The sequence below is a fragment of the Cydia fagiglandana genome, chromosome 6 (genome assembly GCF_963556715.1).
Source record: "Cydia fagiglandana chromosome 6, ilCydFagi1.1, whole genome shotgun sequence".
NCBI classification, from domain to species: domain Eukaryota; kingdom Metazoa; phylum Arthropoda; class Insecta; order Lepidoptera; family Tortricidae; genus Cydia; species Cydia fagiglandana.
In genome coordinates, this window is record NC_085937.1 from 7,252,493 (window position 1) to 7,270,624 (window position 18,132).

At 38.1% G+C, this 18,132-nt stretch overlaps 2 protein-coding genes across 5 annotated transcripts in view; both read right to left on the minus strand.

Annotated features, from left to right (window-relative positions):
• Positions 1–13,277: 13,277 nt before the first annotated feature.
• Positions 13,278–18,132, minus strand: part of LOC134665092 (RNA-binding protein Musashi homolog Rbp6) — a 589,057-nt gene continuing 584,202 nt past the window's right edge. For all 4 annotated transcript variants that reach the window (XM_063521913.1, XM_063521911.1, XM_063521912.1 and 1 more), the window contains one exon: positions 13,278–17,507. The gene's annotated coding sequence lies outside the window, so the exon portion shown is untranslated. The remainder of the gene's footprint in view (positions 17,508–18,132) is intronic.
• LOC134665504 (UPF0450 protein C17orf58 homolog) lies at positions 15,345–17,522 on the minus strand. Its single transcript, XM_063522478.1, has 2 exons — positions 17,333–17,522; positions 15,345–15,586 (listed from the first exon to the last, which is right to left on the minus strand). The coding sequence occupies exons 1-2, from the start codon at positions 17,520–17,522 to the stop codon at positions 15,345–15,347; spliced, it is 432 nt and encodes a 143-aa protein (XP_063378548.1).

An 18,132-nucleotide genomic window follows, 5' to 3' on the forward strand; every position in this document is an offset into this window, starting at 1 on the left:
TAAAACTGAAACCGTTAACTTTTCAGGATTTTCCTAAGGTTATTCTATAGATAGGTTAGGTTAGGTTAGGTTAGGTTTGTTTTATGGCAATCCTGAAAAGTTACGCGTTTCTGAGAAAAACCAATTATGACTAACGAAAATTCGGACAAACAATACATTATGACTTAAAATTATTTGGGAAACAATAGAGACCCACATAATATACATAAACAAATACTTGCATGTTAATATGTGTATATGTTATTCCATTTCCGATGCTGATGGATTGTAATCAGGTAGGTACTGTTGATATTGTTGATTGACGTCATGATGTATATCAATAATCCCAGACACGTTTCCGGCTTTGGACGACGTTATACGGATTAATTAGTGTTAAAGACACTTATCGCGGGTTCTAGTATCTCCGGGTTACATCCCAATCTCACTAGTATATTGCTACAAATGCTCAATGCCGGTAAACTAAACTGTCGGTATACTTATTCGTTCTTCGATCAATTAGTGTTGCTGTTGATTAATTTGTTATTAATATAGCTTTTTTACTTATATAGTATCGGCTAAATATGTTACTTTTGATTAAGTGATCAAAACATATATTTTGCTAGATCCTCATGTGCCACATGCACAAAAAGAATACAAGAATTGCTCGTTTAAAGGTACAATAATACAAATTCTACACAAATCTTGTACATCAATCACCTAGGTACACAATCCAATCGTCATCTTGAACCAGATACAATAAAACAAAATCACCAACTTTTTTTACAAATGCCAACACAAGTACCCTTCTTGGTACTGAAATCGATACGCAATGTAGTGGACATTACATTCATTTTGAGACACTTAACCAACTTAGCAAGCACTTCGTAACCTCGTAACAGTGTTGTCTTTGAGTCGATTTTGGCCCGTATCAACTGCAGCGGACCTGACAGCTAGGCCAACGTACAAGTTGCAGGCTTGCTGCTTCTTAAGCCTTGGTAATAAGAATGTATTTTGTTTGTTTAGGTGTCAAGTCCTGGTTGGGTCAGTTTGGACGATCGCTCGGAAGGAGCAAGTGCGTTTGACAGTAGGTCGATTAGCGTGCTAGGACACGGGTTCAAAGGCATGCGACAACTAGTGATACTGCCCGCTATAGACTGGACGAGATGCTATTTATAATCCACAGGTAAACACCGGGGGTCTTTGAAAGGTACTGAAGGGTTCACTAAATTCATCTATGCACACATTTGTACTTTTGTCAAATATATAGGGTGGATTTCTTAAATAGGTCACTGAGGGCAGCAGAGCTACCGGATCCTGTACTGCTACGAGAAAATGTTCTTAGGAGATCTTCTCTACGAGTAAGTGTTAATATAGGATGATTGACATTTTAATGATTCTGGAAAATAGGTACAGTCTGCGACAAAATCGTGAATTAAGTATGACTAAAAAATCCAGAAATTAAAGATAATGTTCTACATACATTTAGTATAAAAATTATGATCCCTGCTCTTTTTTTACGCTAATATTATACGAGTAGCAAATACAAAAAAAACTACATACAACTACATAATATTTTATTTTCTGGATGACAGGAATAGGTACTTGTAATATTAAAGTATTAAAATACTACATACATTTTAAATAGTTCTCTTTAATCTAGCGTATCCGCCATAGTGCAGTCTCACCAGAGCAAGCGTAATTAAAAGCAATGTCTGGCACCGGCGACTCTTCAATTCCGTTACATTGTTGGCTAAGTGGTCCGAAGTTATGGTGGTTATCTTGAGGTGCAATTGTCAGCGATTAATGTTGCTGAAATACGTTGTACCTACAGAGATTAAATGTACAGATAGATGAGCAGATTTATAGAAAGTATGTACCCAAATTAACAATATTGAAAAATGTTAAAAATAACTTTAATATTGAAAATCATGTTCCTGAATACTTAAAATACACTTATAGGCAAACACATCAAAGTAAAATTAGTACTTTCTCTCTCCTCTTTTATATAAAAGAACGAATATCCCTAATTAAGCAACGGTGTAATATAATCACGATCAATTATTATTATTAGTCATATCATTTCAAAAGCAGTACATTTTATTTACCACTACATTGTATCACTACACCTTACAAAGTCCCCGGCCGCGTCTGTCTGTTTGTGTGTGTTGTGCTGTGTGTTTGTATATTTGTATATTCGCGATAAACTCAAAAACTACTAAACGGATTGTCATGCGGTTTTCACCTATCAATAGAGTGATTCTTGAAAAAGGTTTAAGTATAATATAATTGGTCAACCCGTGCGAAGCCGGGGTGGGTCGCTAGTCTGCTTTAAAAGCCAAATGAATGATCCTTTTAAAACTTACATTCCGTTCTCGTGTAATCTAGTTATTCAAATAGTTTAGCCTGGGACAGATATGATTTAGGTTCCAGTCACACGGAACATCAGAATCCATTACAATATAATCGAATGTTATTGGTATTTGTGTAATATATAGGCAATATTGCGCGGTCGTTTGTCAAATAGCACTCTCGTAAACTGGTGTAATGAACGTCCCATGCTGTAGGGCAATTAAACGAACATAAACCAGTAACAAGGTGAACATTTTACATTGTATTTAAGTACTATGTCTCTGTTAACACAAAATCAATTAGCGAATGCAGCCATTTTAACATGTTGCGAGATTAATTGCTAGTATTAGCCGAGCGCAAAGTAATATCAATATAAACTGTTTCTAAACGCAACCGCCATGCATCTAACAAAGTGCAAAGCAAATACCGAGAAACATTTTAATTTTTATATTGAGATTATTTTATTGAGCTACTTAATGTTAGTAATATGCAATACACTTAAGTCAACTCACTTTATGACTGTTTTATTACAATATCAATAGACTTTAGTACTAATTTACTAAAGACCTGTCTACATTGTCGTGAATTGAGCGCATTAGACGACTGGCCCCGTCACATACGCTATAGTACGTTTATCCACTGTTATACGAGCATCGTAGGTTGTCGTTTAGATTATGAGCTTTAAGAACTCGCATTAAGGTCGAAATTAGACTGCATCTAAAATGGTGTTAGAAGCTTTTTAGCCTGCTAAGTCAGTGAGTATTTGTAGCAGGAGATAACAGCGCACGAGCCGGCAGCGGACCTGTTGATGATAAGCCATAGTCGATAAGGACTCCAGTTGATGGACTGGACGAGACAGAATTTCGGCGAATGCATATTGCATGAGTTGATTAAATAGTTTACGTTTTGGACTCGACCGCGTATGTGTACGCTAAGTGGGAATACCACAGAATTTGCGGTAGAATTTCACGAATGTTTTATGTTTGAATTGTTATTTCTGGTGTTTACGGATAATGCTAGTGCTCTGACTCGACCGGATAACGTAGTGCGGTGGTATTTAGAGCAAAAGGGTACGTGTCACGCAAGGACACAGTTTTATATATGTTTTAACAAGATTTAAATGTGGCAACTATTATACGAGTTAACCATTGCCACGGGTTACGGCTAGCACGGGGGCTACGGGTTACGCTCGTAGCGCGTAGCCACGATTCGCCGTAAGGAGCGCGTAGTCGTTACGAACAGTGTAGCCGACAGTCGGGTTCTTGGCCCTGAATGTGCACATTCATTACCACTAAGTGCTACGGGTTACGCTCGTAGCGCGTAGCCACGATTCGCCGTAAGGAGCGCGTAGTCGCTACGAACAGTGTACCCGACAGTCGGGTTCTTGGCCCTGAATGTGTTAAACGACAATTTGATAGTGATTACAAAGAGATATACGGCTCGATTCGGGAAATGAAATAGATCTCTACTAGATCTCAACAAGTTACGATATGGATAATTTAAAGATATTTGTAAGATAGATATGTCAAATTTGACGTTTCCGCGATTCTGGAGGTCCTCTTGAACGATTTCGACAAGTTATGACTTAGATATCCAAGTCACATCTAGTCGATATCTAATGTAAATCTAGTTGATCTATAGTGGAGACTGGTCTGTTTAAGCTAACACGAGCTATTATACTTAGTAACTTAATTTTTATTAACTAATTACAGTGAGACGCCTCATTCTGTTCTCGTATGTTTCTTTTCTCTTAATGAATGTATTAATTATACAGGATATTGACTCTTGGAGACCCTATACATCTCTAAGGATAACTTGATAAACTATATATAATCTTATAGTTCTGACACCTAGAGACATTTACACCTCTAAATATTATAGATTTTTTTTGTGTGTTTTTTGATCTGTATTTTGTATGTAATTCGACATTAAGAGACCATATACATCTCTTAGTAATTGTAATACGTTAGATTGAATTGTTAGTTTTATTTTATAAAATTGTTGATGTTATTATTTTTGCTTTTGTGTAAATTCAATGTTGACGTGTAAAAGTGCCCTTGTGGCCTATTTGCTGAATAAATGTTGATGTTTGATGATGTTTGATGTATATCGTGTCTAGATCTTGTGATTATCTCGTTTCCCGAATACGCGTGATAGTTAATGGGCTTATGCTAGGAATCCCTTAGAGAAATAAGTATATTTTTATTGGCACGTATATTTTTACTTATGCAATCATTCAAAAACCATTTCATAAGGAAAAATGTTCAAGGAAAGCTTTACGTGGCGATTATTTTTAATGAACTATGCAGGTAGCAAGTAGTAAAAAGCATTAAACCGCCGGTATAGTATACGGCTTTGTTTTTACAATCCTTAAAGTGAAGTAGTCCGTAAAGTAACTTCAAGTTTAACATAAATCCTTTTCCTTGCTTAAACGTTCGTATAAAGTTAACTTTATATGGACTGTTTCTAAAAAACTATGTCGCCGCCAAACCGTGCGATGGCCGCGACATTAGTTGCAGTACTATGGGTGTTTTAAATAAAATGCAATTCGTGTTTCGTTTACTTTGTTTAAAGAATTTGTAAAATATTTACATACATGTTTTGATTAAAAATCTGATTTCCATTTTATAATATAAAATCCTGCTCTGATCATCCAGACGCCGACGTTATGACATGCGTAGCGCACAAAAATGCACGGGAAAAAATAATCTGTTTTTGCTTCGATTTGTGTAACGGCTCGATTCGGAAAATGAATTAGATCTCTACTAGACCTCAACAAGTTACGATATGGATAATTTAAAGATATTTGTAAGATAGATAATATCTATATGGCTTGACATATTATGTCAAATTTGACGTTTTCGCGATTCTGGAGGTCCTCTTGAACGATTTCGACAAGTATGACTTAGATATCCAAGTCACATCTAGTCGATATCTAATGTAAATCTAGTTGATCTCTATATCGTCTCTAGATCTTGTGATTATCTCGTTTCCCGAATACGCGTGTAAGCCATTCGTCGAAAGGAGATAACTTATCACGTATAAATAATCGAACGTTTACTCGTAGCTGTTTCGAATTTTAAAAGTGTAAAATTTGCAAGTACACAATTTAAAAATCCACCACTCTAGAAAATTCACTATGCTTTATCTTAATTATCGATCGTAGTTTCTAGTGGGTTCCGTTCTAGAACAAATAGTTGCGCACGATTCTGCCGCGTGTGCAGTAGCGGCGTGAGTTAGCGGCTGGCCGCGTTCACGATAAAAAATGAAATATATCCCGCGACGGACACCACTTTTATTTTCACGCCGCACTCCAAATTGCGAGCGTTTTCCTACACTAGCTTTATTAGAAGAGAGTTAATCCCTTTCCGCGCGTTCGCTGTTTCAAACTCATAAATTTAACGCAATACTAATAATGACGAAAGTATTGGTTCCAGGATTTTTTTTAAATGACTGTCGTTGGTGACGCGTCTTCAGAAATAAAATTAATTTATTTGTCCAAATATGTATTGATGAAACCTTGAATTAGAATTATTGCGTTTCATCATATTCTACCGTGAAAGCGGTGTACAAATATTAGGTGTTATTAGGTGTAGAACTCGATTAGTAGGTCCAAAACATAATTTTAGAATATACTCAAAAAGTATACTGTTTTCATACTGCCGTCTGTCACTTAATTGATAGGTTTATCAGTTGCTTTCTGTCTGTTAGTCTGACTGGAATTAAAGACCTTCAGTACCTACCGGTCTTCCATTTATAAAACAATTGCTGTATTGACACCGTCGTTAAGAATTTGTGTTAATAACGAAGCTCAACAAAATACGTTATAACCAAGCAGTTAACAAACTAAATCCCTCGATTTCAATCAACAACGCGGCAGCATTTGATGCAGTCCACTTTTAGTTGATAGGATTATAACAAACGGTGCAATATCGCTAATGGCTCGATTGGCTTGCGCACAGATACACCAAGAGCTAATGTCGTTGCACACGCGACGATGTTTCTGAGGATATGTGGGTTTTGAACATTGTTTTGTAGGTGGGTGGGTAAACGTAGGATCTAATGTAAAGGATAGATAACCCAGGAGGCGTTTTAAAATTTAAAAAATACAATTTTGTTCATATCGACCTAAAATATCATCCCTTACAACTGGTTTTTACCAGTCCCATATTGGATTACTTTGATTCGATATCATCAATTTTTGAGCAATATGGAGTTCGTATCAGAACGCGCGCTTCAGAATCTTATGATGTGGTTGGAATCTTAACGGGAATATATTTATGACGAAAGCGTTCAGAAACGTATTTCTTAAAGTTTAATAAAAAACCGGGCAAGTGCGAGTCGGACTCGCGCACGAAGGGTTTCGTACCATAATGCAAAAAACAAAAAACAAAAACAAAAAAAACCAAAAAAACAACGGTCACCCATCCAAGTACTGACCACTCCCGACGTTGCTTAACTTTGGTCAAAAATCACGTTTGTTGTATGGGAGCCCCATTTAAATCTTTATTTTATTCTGTTTTTAGTATTTGTTGTTATAGCGGCAACAGAAATACATCATCTGTGAAAATTTCAACTGTCTGTGTATCACGGTTCGTGAGATACAGCCTGGTGACAGACGGACGGACGGACGGACGGACGGACAGACGGACGGACGGACGGACGGACGGACGGACAGACGGACGGACGGACGGACGGACGGACGGACGGACAGCGAAGTCTTAGTAATAGGGTCCCGTTTTACCCTTTGGGTACGGAACCCTAAAAATCGATCTTCGATGTTATCCAACGAATCAAAATAACCACAGTTTACCGATAACTTCTTTTTTAATCATTTATTGGTCTTAATATCACACTGAAACGCTAGGTAGTGTACGTTATTAATTAATAACATTTCATGCAATAGTGTTCAAATTTACAACGTTACAAATGTTGAACAAGTAGTTTTACTCATAAAATAATATTTATTTATTTTATTTATTTATTTATTTAAAATACCTTGCTCTTGTACTATACCATGACCACTCAGCATTGAGTAAACTGTTGTACTTATGTCAAATAACGTGCTTTGACTCATTTCCTGTAAACATTCTGTTAAATGCAATAACATTTATATTAATGGGAGTTTTGATTAACCGTAATCAAATAACAATTTGAACAGGTAAATAATTAATAAGTTTAATAACATTCAACTAATAATATGCATGAAAACAAGTGGAGAAGAGATACATTTTGGCCTCGAAGGTACTTAAAGTGGGTTTGGGTTGGAGAATAGTATAAAGATGATGAAGCCAATTTATGCAGATTGAAGATTAATTAGGATAAGTATACAAATGTTGTCAATTTAGACAGAGTCCGCTTAAAATAATAGTGAAAGGTAATTCCACAACAGAAAACGAAAGATATCTATTATTTTCGTTTTCTGTTCTGAATATTTTTGAAGTTAGAATTTAAAATATTTGTTTATGGTCAAATATTCGTTGATTATAGACGTTACGTAGTGCGATGTTTGTTTGTTATATAAACTCCCTTTATTCTTTAGCTTCGCCACTATGCTCAATTATTTCATTATAAAAATGTATTCTCTACACAATTCCTAATAAGCAGCAGAATATCTTATTTAACCAAATATAATGCGCGACAAATACTTCCTCGGTTTAATAGATATAAAATAAATGTTACGGTTTTCAAGGATGACGTTATCAAATTATATGCTGCCACGAAACTAGAGCACGAATCTGCTAGCACTAAGTCAGTTTGCCGAATAACGGAAATTATTATGATGAGCATGTGTGTGTACTTACTTTAAATTTGGGTCAGAAGTTCAACCAGTTTAAAACATTTACGCGCACGAGTTGTCTATCGACGAACTTTGTCTAAAACTCTCATTTAGCTGTAATCCGTATCCACGAGAGTTTAAATTGAGCAAAAAGATTTTTTTTTCACCATTTTCTGAAATAGTTATAATCGTTTATTTTTGCCTAATGACCCGTCGGGCGGCGAGGCTTCCTGAGATACCCGCGGGTGCAAAAGGTTACCATTTTTGGCCCGCCTAATGCCAGCAGTTAAAAAGTTGCGAAATAAAATGCTAGTACTTAAATGGACGGTTGATATGCTAATTTACTGTATTCAACATTCAGAAATGAAACCATTATTTATTATCAAGAGCGCCGTATTATTTAACGTCTTTGTTACCGTTGTAAAGATGTATGAATATGTTGTTTGCTAAATACACTGCAATGAACTAATAAAAATTTACCAATTACTTCATAATTTAAGTCATCATTTCTGCTTGGAAAGTTCTAAAGTACTCAATAAAACTCACTTAATTATCCTTTTCCAATTATTTCCGCAGCGCTCCCCAACAACACTCACAATAAAGAATCGGCGGTACAAAAGGCGTCGTAAGTTTAGCTTATCGCCTCGGCCGTTAGCCGAACAATTGATTCTTGCCACTCCCAGTCGCAGATTCCCTTAGATAAAACCCCACTTTTGAATATTATCGTATTTTACTGTGTCAATTGCAAGTACTATTAACCTGCGCTTATAGCGAATTTCTCTTTTGATTCCGCATTGGATGGTAAATACAAAGAATCGTTATGCGATTATGGCTTTTGTACTAAGTTGACCGAGCAGCTCTCGAATTTAAATGGAAGAATGAAGCGAGCTAAAAAAGGAACTGCGACGTACGGAGGGAAGAGGAAACGGAAAATCGACAAATGCATAAGTGATCAATGCGAATGGGATATCTAAATTGTGCATAGTCACAAAAGGGAGTTACCATTTGCAACCTCGAAACATTGTTTGTCAATTCATGCTTCATTTCATTAGCCAAATTTTGATTTGACTGTTCCGTAGGTCAGGGTTTTTTTCATAACGTCGAATTTTGAGAATAATAACAAATCAAACCGTTGGTTTAACTTGGTTTAATTAAAGTATTGAGATTTTTTAATCCAACCCGTTATGGATGGCTTTTCCAAAAAAACAATACAAGTTTTGAAAAGACCTTACAGTAAAAAAAACATTCGTCAAAATGAAATTTCGGATATTTTTTCCCAAGTTCTTTTCCCAAATCTCATCTATATACTTACCTACATTTTTAAAAGTTAGGTAAGAATGGAATGACTACGCTACACTTGATTACATCCTTAGATTAGATCATTGAGGCATTAATTCCTTACATCTGATTTTATTTTAATGATGTTATGGGTTTGTTACTAGGTAAATATAAATGATAAAAGCGTGCTTCATAACTATGTAACCATTAACGGCCGGTTAGCAATCGTCACAAAACTGACGGTCTGTGTCAATATCCATGCATTTTGTCAGGAATGTGACGGTTAGACATTACTGAAATACGACTTAAGTCGCGTTTTAAAGTACAAGTGAAAACGAAAATGGCCCTATATGAAATAGAGATTAGATAAATCCTGAGTATACCTACGTGAAAAAGAAAGCAAAGAGAAACAAAAGCAAGCTTTATGAAAAAAAAGAATAATAAACATTCAACCCATTTCCTGAAAATCTGCATGATAATAACTTTTTGTGACACTGTGTACGTTTAATTTATTTTGGCGTGTCAATTGCAAGAAGGTACCTACCATTAAGCTCAGTCGTATTCATGTTGCACAAAGGCTTTTCTGGATTAAAATGTGCTGATATTTGCGATGCGATTGCTTTTTAACGTAGTGCAAACATAAAAATCATATATGGATGCGGGAGTAATCTGTGTCTGCACTTACGATTAAAATGTTCAATGTTTTATTAGCTATGTTGGGATACTTGTATTGGAGTTTAAAAATTAAATATAAATACAACCAACTTAAGTGAGCGTAAAATAATCTAATTGTACAATTTTTATCAAGTATACGCACACTTTCGTTGTTAAGTATTGATTGTACGGTCAATAATTGTGAATTATCCAGGTGAAATGCATAATGGGTTGTGTACCTATTTAATTATTTTATCGTGGCCCAAATTTCTAAATAAGTTTAAAAGTTATACCTAATTAGAATTTTAATTCATTTGTGGTGAGCGTTCCGACTGAACATCTAGCGACCTTCACCAATGAGGAGTTTTGGCCGAAGGGTGTCAAGTTTCGGCGGTTCCGCGGCCGGCTCCCAGACACTGCGGGGTTGCGTGATGCATCATAACCATAATGTGATTTGTAGTGTTTAGTTTTAAAATATATTTTTATATTATATATACATATTATATAGTTATCTAGGTTTAAGGTATTTATGTATGGGCCACTAGTTGCCTGAAATAAAAATATTCATTCTTTCTTCCTATATAAAAAAAACTCTATATTTTCCTTTAGTCTTATACCTAGTAATTTCGCTACAGTCCCTTTATTCTGCATTTCGCACATGCCTTCCTATCTGGCCAATATCAAAAAGCATATGGCTTATTATTAACCGGCCAAAAATTTTGCAAATGAAACATCAGGCAATCAAATTTCATAGTTGCGATATGATACCGGACCTATTTCTATGTAATCAGTATGCGATACGATTCCGATCTGCCATTGTCAAAAATGGCATTTCTTAAACCAAAAATGTTACTTTTGACATAGACAGATCGGTATCGTATAGCTGTGCTATCTCATAAGCAACGGCATACGGCCATTATTTACTTGTAATCTTACAGTTGATTTTAAACATTACACAAATCCATGTTAAAGGAAGTACCTAATGTATGTGTTGTATGTAATTGTACTACTCAATAGGATATCCTGTTTAATTGACTAACGATGTCACTCCGGTTTACAAGTACTTATGCACTATATATATATAAATACATATAGGTATTGGTACAGACAGGCCATTGACATACCACCTCAATATTTAGGTAAGTACTTGGCGGCTGAATGGCATAGAAGTGTACGACAGTATTTTTGATCTGACAGTTATAAATAATGTTAAAAACCGGAAAAGTTCGAGTCGGACTCGCCCATCGAGGGTTCCGTACTTTTTAGTATTTGTTGTTATAGCGACTATTTGATGTGAAAATTTCAACCAGCTGCCTGGTGGTAGACAGACGGACAGACGGACAAACGGACAAACGGACAGACGGACAGACGGACAGACGGACGGACGGACTTTTGGTACGGAGCCCTAATTAGCATTGCTTTGCCTTGAATATATACTATACAGGGTGAAATTGTTTTCTCTGGCCATACTCTGAGGGGTGGATATGTAGGTCAACTTATATTATTGGGCCAACCCCGAAACCGCGGAAAAATAATAAGCTGTTCTATAGAAATATTGACTCTGATTAACCGAAATGTATGAGACGGCAGAGTTTGGTCAGAGATAATAATTTCAACCTATATTTGCATCTAGATAATGGTCCTGGCACTAACGATTTATACGCATAAAACCTTAAAAAATGTTGACTTAAAAGTGTATTAATGACACTTTGAATTTCGTAGGTGAACTGCGTAGGTGTCGTTGACCGCCTGTCACTTATTTTATCGAGAAAATTACTTACTTAAAAACCTAGGTACAGTCAGCAGCAGAAGTTGCTAAGCGGGCCAGGTGTTCAAAATGATCTTGACGCAACTTTATTGATAAGAGAATAAGAGCGTGTCTAGGTAATTTTGAACATCTCACCCGCTTAGCAAGTTCTGCTGCTGACTGTACTTACATTACCCGTTTGCTGCTCCTGCAACGCTGCGTCGGCAATGCTGCTCTTTCGTAGTGTTACCTTAAGAGCCCCAGCAAGCTCGGCCGAATTTCACCTTCCCATACAAACGGAGATCCGTTCTTATTTTAAAACCTTATCCTAGGGTTCCGTACTTTTTAGTATTTTTTGTTATAATGGCTATTTGATGTGAAAATTTCAACTAGCTGCCTGGTGACAGACAGACGGACAGACGGACAGTGGAGTCTTAGTAATGGGGTCCCGTTTTTACGGTCGGCAATGCTGCTACTTTCGTAGCCGTTACCTTAAGAGCCCCAGCAAGCTCGGACGAATCTCACCTTCCCATACAAACTGAGTTTCGTTCTCATTTTAAAACCTTATCCTGTTGTAAGTACAAAGTTTCACAGCAATTTAGCTAGTGATTTTAAAATGAGGGCGAAACTACGTTTGTAGGAGAACCGAGCTTGGCAATACCCAATTGGAAGACTCATATTCGGATGATTAGGTTTTTAAACTACACAACAGTTTGAGATTCTATTATTGTACGGCAGTACCCTTATTCATCTCTTCTCTTCTTCTTAGCCCTTTTTAATCTTAAGGTGACAGTCCATTTCCAACGACAGCTGCACTACTGTTCATTTTACTATGGAAATTGACAATGGCAGTGACGCGTTCAGTACCGGTAGTGCAGCTGCGGTTAGAAATGGAATGTTACCATTAGAGATGTAGTCCTCCTTAAATTACTGCCATTCTGTTCTAAGTATTTTGGGCTTTATGTACCCATTTCGATATAGCTGTTCTTTTAATATCATCATACCAACGCAGGCAATTCGTTTTTGGCTTCCCTGCTGGGCGCGACTCTCCCCAAGGTCTCCTTTCTACCAGCTTCTTACACCACAAGCCGACTTTTCACTTCAGTTTTGCCATTCGCCTGGTTAAATCAGTGACTGTACTGTTTACTTTTATTCATACAACTTGGCAAACTTTTCTCATAAGTGTAAATATTACAGATAGAGTCCGTCTGGGCTAACTGGTCTACTGAGATACTTACCAATTTTCATTAATTATTTAGGTTTTATAGTAAAAATGTATTATTTTTAGATACCTCGTAGAAAAAGCATTGTTTACAATAGTGATATAATCAAGCTCCTCAATCTCGTATCTTATTTAGGCAACGAACAAGCTTGCTGAGTTGCCTAAATAAGATACGAGATTGAAAAGCTGTCTATTATATCACGGTTGTATAAAATACTATTATCGTTGATGTTACAATATTGGGGTGAAATAAAGAATGAAACAACTGGTTATTGTTTGAACAATGTCCATATTATATTTATTACCACATACACACGGCACGATGTGAACCTTGTCTTAAATCATTGTATCATAATAGGTATATGTACATTGCACAATGTGTATACATACATCGCCATACACGCGCGCCCCGAGAGGCTGTATGATTATATATCTCATAGTATTATGTACGTTATATAATGTAATATTCCCATAAGTTAAAGTGCACTGGTGCACGGAATCGGGGCGGCGGACATACCCACCGCTTTTTACAAAATGTTTTGATATCATTATTTTAGTAAAGAGATGACGTAAAAACTAATTTATTTATTTTATTCAATCATTATGATTTATATCCATATTGTATACAGATTCATGTAACATATAATACACGAAGAAATGACGAAAATATTGCGCCGACGTCGCGACGAACTGTCGCGACCCGTTCGCCTATCGTTATCCTTCTTTCTCTAATATTTTAAATGTACATGACACCAAATTCGAACGTATATAAATCCAAATTTATTTTAATGTAAAATCTTAGGTAATTGATTTTTATTGCTATAGAAAATCAGTCAGCACGCGAAGCACGCAATCGAGAAGTAACCGCGAGAACGAAACCAAGCGGGCGGCGTTGCGCGGGGGGGCGGGGGTGCCGGGTGAAGAGGGGCAGGGGGGGACACAGGCGCGAGCGCCGGCGGCGGCGGCGGCGACCGTCACCGCGCGGTCGCCGCCCGGCGCGAGCTGCTTGCGCGTCGCGTGCGCCGCGAGCGGCCGGCGAGCGCTGGCTGGCGGTGCCGCCGCGGCCGCCACTGCCCGCTGTTTAAGTGACTTCTCATCATATTCTATACCCATAGACACGCTCTGATGGTGCAATGAAACAACCGATCGGCTGGGGTCGGTTCGTGCGGAGCCAATGCGCGTCCGGTTCTACGCGAATAAGTATACCTTTGGTCCTTGAAACATTATGTTGGCCATCGCCGAATATGCAAAGCTACTTGATCTAAGGCCGCCACGGCGACTCTACGAACTTTACCAGTCTGTCACGTTATTAGATTAAAATTAATTATTATCTTTAATAACAATATAAAGTAGGTCGAGTGTAAAATAATGTAGAATGTTATTATACAAAATATAATAAATTATCTTTTCAATTTTATATATAAGATAAGTCGCAATATTAGGATCATATAACGAATTTTTTAAAATAAATTTGAGATCTCGCTTATTATTACGTAGTCTTTATCGTGATATAGATCACATTTCTAGAAATGATGACTGAATTAAATCAACTAACGCATATACGAGGAAGCGAGAAAGCGGTGCAGCGGCGGCAGAACGCCTGGGCACATGCATAGAGGCGTCGGTTCACGGCGCCGAACTATCAAACTGATATATACTTTATATGGGTTAGAAAGTTCGATGCCATCGTAGTCGTGTCTATGTTTGTGCCTCCAGGGCATCTCCCGCGCCTTTCCGCGGCAACTAGGGTCACACTAAAGAAACAACCTCACATACCGTAACAACAAACCATTTCAACAACAATGAAACTAATCCATCGTCAAGCTAATCCTGATTGCAGCTCGAATGAGTCTAATTTCGATCAGATGGTATCGGCTAACGTCTTTTTACATGCGGCTAACTATGTAACTATATACAATAGTAAGTATCATCGTCTCGATGCATCGCGGCGAACCGATGGCTTCTCACGAACGCGGCGAAACGAACGTCTCTCACTAAAATGTTTGTTTGTTTGTACTCGTACTCGCACGGGGACAAGCGGCCGTGTGCGCTTCTACTACATTAAAAAGGTCGGTAAGAAAATATAATTAGAGTGAGGATGTGAGAGTGAGAATAGTCGGCCGACGGCGGAGGGGAGCGCGGCCGCGCCGCCGCCGGCCCGGCCTAACAAGTATAACATCTCATCGTAATAATTAAATATCCTAAGAAAAAATGTCTTAATTACCTATAACACCGTAAATATAAAACAAATAATTACGTTAATTTGTTAGGTATGATATCGATTTTCCGACCGTCCTACAGACTCACACCTTTCGATTTCATTATCAATTTCCTAGCTAACGTTTAACAACATAATCGCGGTCGCGTCTCCTGCGGTGCGGTGTGTGCGGCTCGGTGCGGCCCGGCGCGGGCGCGCTCGGGCGCGCTCGGCGCCGTTCGGCCGCTCTCGGGCGCGCTCGGCGCCGCTCGGCCGGCGCGCGCGGCGCTCTCACCGTCGCGTCAGCGAACCGACTCTCGGCACGAACGAAAATACGCAAAGCGAGCGCGCCGCCCGGCGACGAGCGCACTCCCTCTAACACTCCATTATTCAATTAACTACATACTCATAAGTAATAAATCACCTTTAAAAAGAATATTGATTTATTTCGTATGATTTTCAATATTTTTTTTTGTAACAGGAAACATTTATATTTATAACGTATTTATATAATAATAGCATTTAAAAGATTGTTTATTATAATACCTAAAATTTAATACCTAGATTTATAATATTAATGTTTAATTGATGTAGATAATGTGTAATAATAGTAATTAATAGTAAATAACGAACGAATGAATGCAACCGAGTGCATATGTGTGTAGCGAGCAGGCGGCTGCGCAGGCGCGGCTGCGTAGCGGCGCGTAGCGCGTCTACGGCGTAGCGGGCTACGACGCCACCTACGCGCCTGCCTGCAGCAAACTAGACAAAAGTGGCCGATAAAAATGTCTCCAGTACCTAACGAATATGATTAATGAATTGACTTCATATTTAATCTATTACCTCGAACCTGCGCCTTTGGCCGAGTAACTTTTTGTGATATCCCTGTCTTTATTTTATTGAAATGCTTGTGTCGTGTGACTTTATTATCTGTACGAAAATTTATTGTTTATTAATAATTTGATTAAAATTGTAAATACAACTAAGTACGGTGTGACGCCACAATCTAGCGACGCCTCATTACTCATTAACAGTGGTCTTACATTACGGTAAATACAATCGTAAGAAATAATGCAATATGTATTACGTAATGCACAAAATTTTCATTTATTATAATTACAATACCTACTTTTAAAGGTACAAGATAGAAACGAATTATTATCTTAACGCGATGAGAGATATTGTGAAATGTTCCGACTTAACTTCCCGACCGTCCTTATGAACCGTCTATAATCATTATTATCCTTAGGATAAAATTTTATATCATAATACATAAATATTAGAAAGTATGTATACGTAGTATTTTATCGTAACTAACATAGTCTTATACAGAAGTAATCGAGAAACTGTAACTACTTGAAACGGAACAGCGGTTCAAAGACGTGATTTTATACAATTCGAATTAGGCGAAAAATAATTACATTCATAGGTAAAATATGCGTAATATATAGTAGTATAATAATTATTAATATTTGACATTAATATTAAAAATAGAATAAAATATGTGTTGGTGGACGAGCTAGGAGCGTGGTGCGCGTGCGTCGAGCCGGCGCGCCTCGCTTATTGTCACATGGCCGTCCGGGCTGCGGGCCCGCTGCGCCGACGCACGCCGCCGCCATGCTAGCGACACGTTAGAACCTCCATACATAACTGCTCTTCATTTTCAAACTCCTACTCATTACAAAAGCTTGTTCCTAAAAAATTGTGACCCGTGAAACGCGCTCGGTGGGCGACGTTATAGTACATGCCAAGTAACTCTGTATCTAGAAACGAAGGTCCCGCGCGCGTGGAGGGACATTAAGTTACATCTTAAAACTGTAATTTAACTATGAACAATAAAATAGTGAAGATATATCTCCCTGCGATTTAACTGTCTAGATGCATGTTTATATAATTATGAAATGTATTTTTTTGTAGTTTAATCCTTTAATATTCTGACAACACATCTACGGTACAGTTGAAAGCGAGAAAAGTTTGAAAAAATACCTGTTTAAGTAATAGACTATCTCTCGTTCACACGATAAAAAGTAGATTATTATTATTTACAATAGACAGGGTCTCCTCAGGATCTTCGGGATAGGGGGTGGATTTAAGGAAGGAGGGTAGAGGTGGGGGGGTGGTGTTTGCGGTCGACGGATCGGTCCGCGCGGTGGTCGGACGGATGAGACGACCGTCGCCGGCGCACGCGGGGCGCCCGAGGGGCGCCGGGGCGGCGCGGGGTGAGGGCGGCGGGGGCCGGTCGAGGAGACGTGTCGTGCGGCGGCTGCCGCGGGACGTTACGCGACGCCACACCGCTCGCCACCTGCGCATACGACATATATCCTTTCCTGAAGGCCACGTTCGCACGGCAGCTTATTCAACGCGCTTTAAAAAAGCGTTTGAATGACACAAATAGATAACCATGTATGTATTCACACGACAGCGGTGGCGCTTTTTATCAAGCGTTGTTGGATTTTAGACTTTAAGCCTTGGTCGTTAAGTCGAATTTAGAGTGTGGACAGATTCAAGCGCTTTTTTAACGCGCGTTGAAAAAGCTGTCGTGCGAATGGGGGCTAAACCATTTAGTAACTGGAGACGTTATGGCTGTCATTTCCTGTACGAAACAGTCTGCCGATTTTTGCGAGGGAGGAGATGTCAAATAAATGTATTGCTATTTCTACATGATTTGTACGTAACGTACAAATAGCCATGTCAGTCCATACAAAAGTTTGCACAAATTGTGCAAGTTTATCGGCAGAGGGGTAAGCTCTTAAAGGCAACTCCAGTTATTAAATGCTCTAAGATGGTTTCATACTCTAAAGTCACATAATACGTATATAGGTACTCTAAAAGTAACCAAGAAAACCAACATCCTAGATATTAAATATTCAAAGAGAGTAATCTGGGACCTACTCTCTTGAAAGTCGAATCCACTCACATTTTACAAT

Excerpts from the sequence above, each read along its gene's own strand:
- LOC134665504 (XM_063522478.1), bottom strand. The coding sequence starts at position 17,522 with ATGTCGTATGCGCAGGTGGCGAGCGGTGTGGCGTCGCGTAACGTCCCG. Across the intron at positions 15,587-17,332 it reads CGCGGACCGATCCGTCGACC|TGTTAGAGGGAGTGCGCTCG; the intron begins GCAAACACCACC and ends TGAATAATGGAG.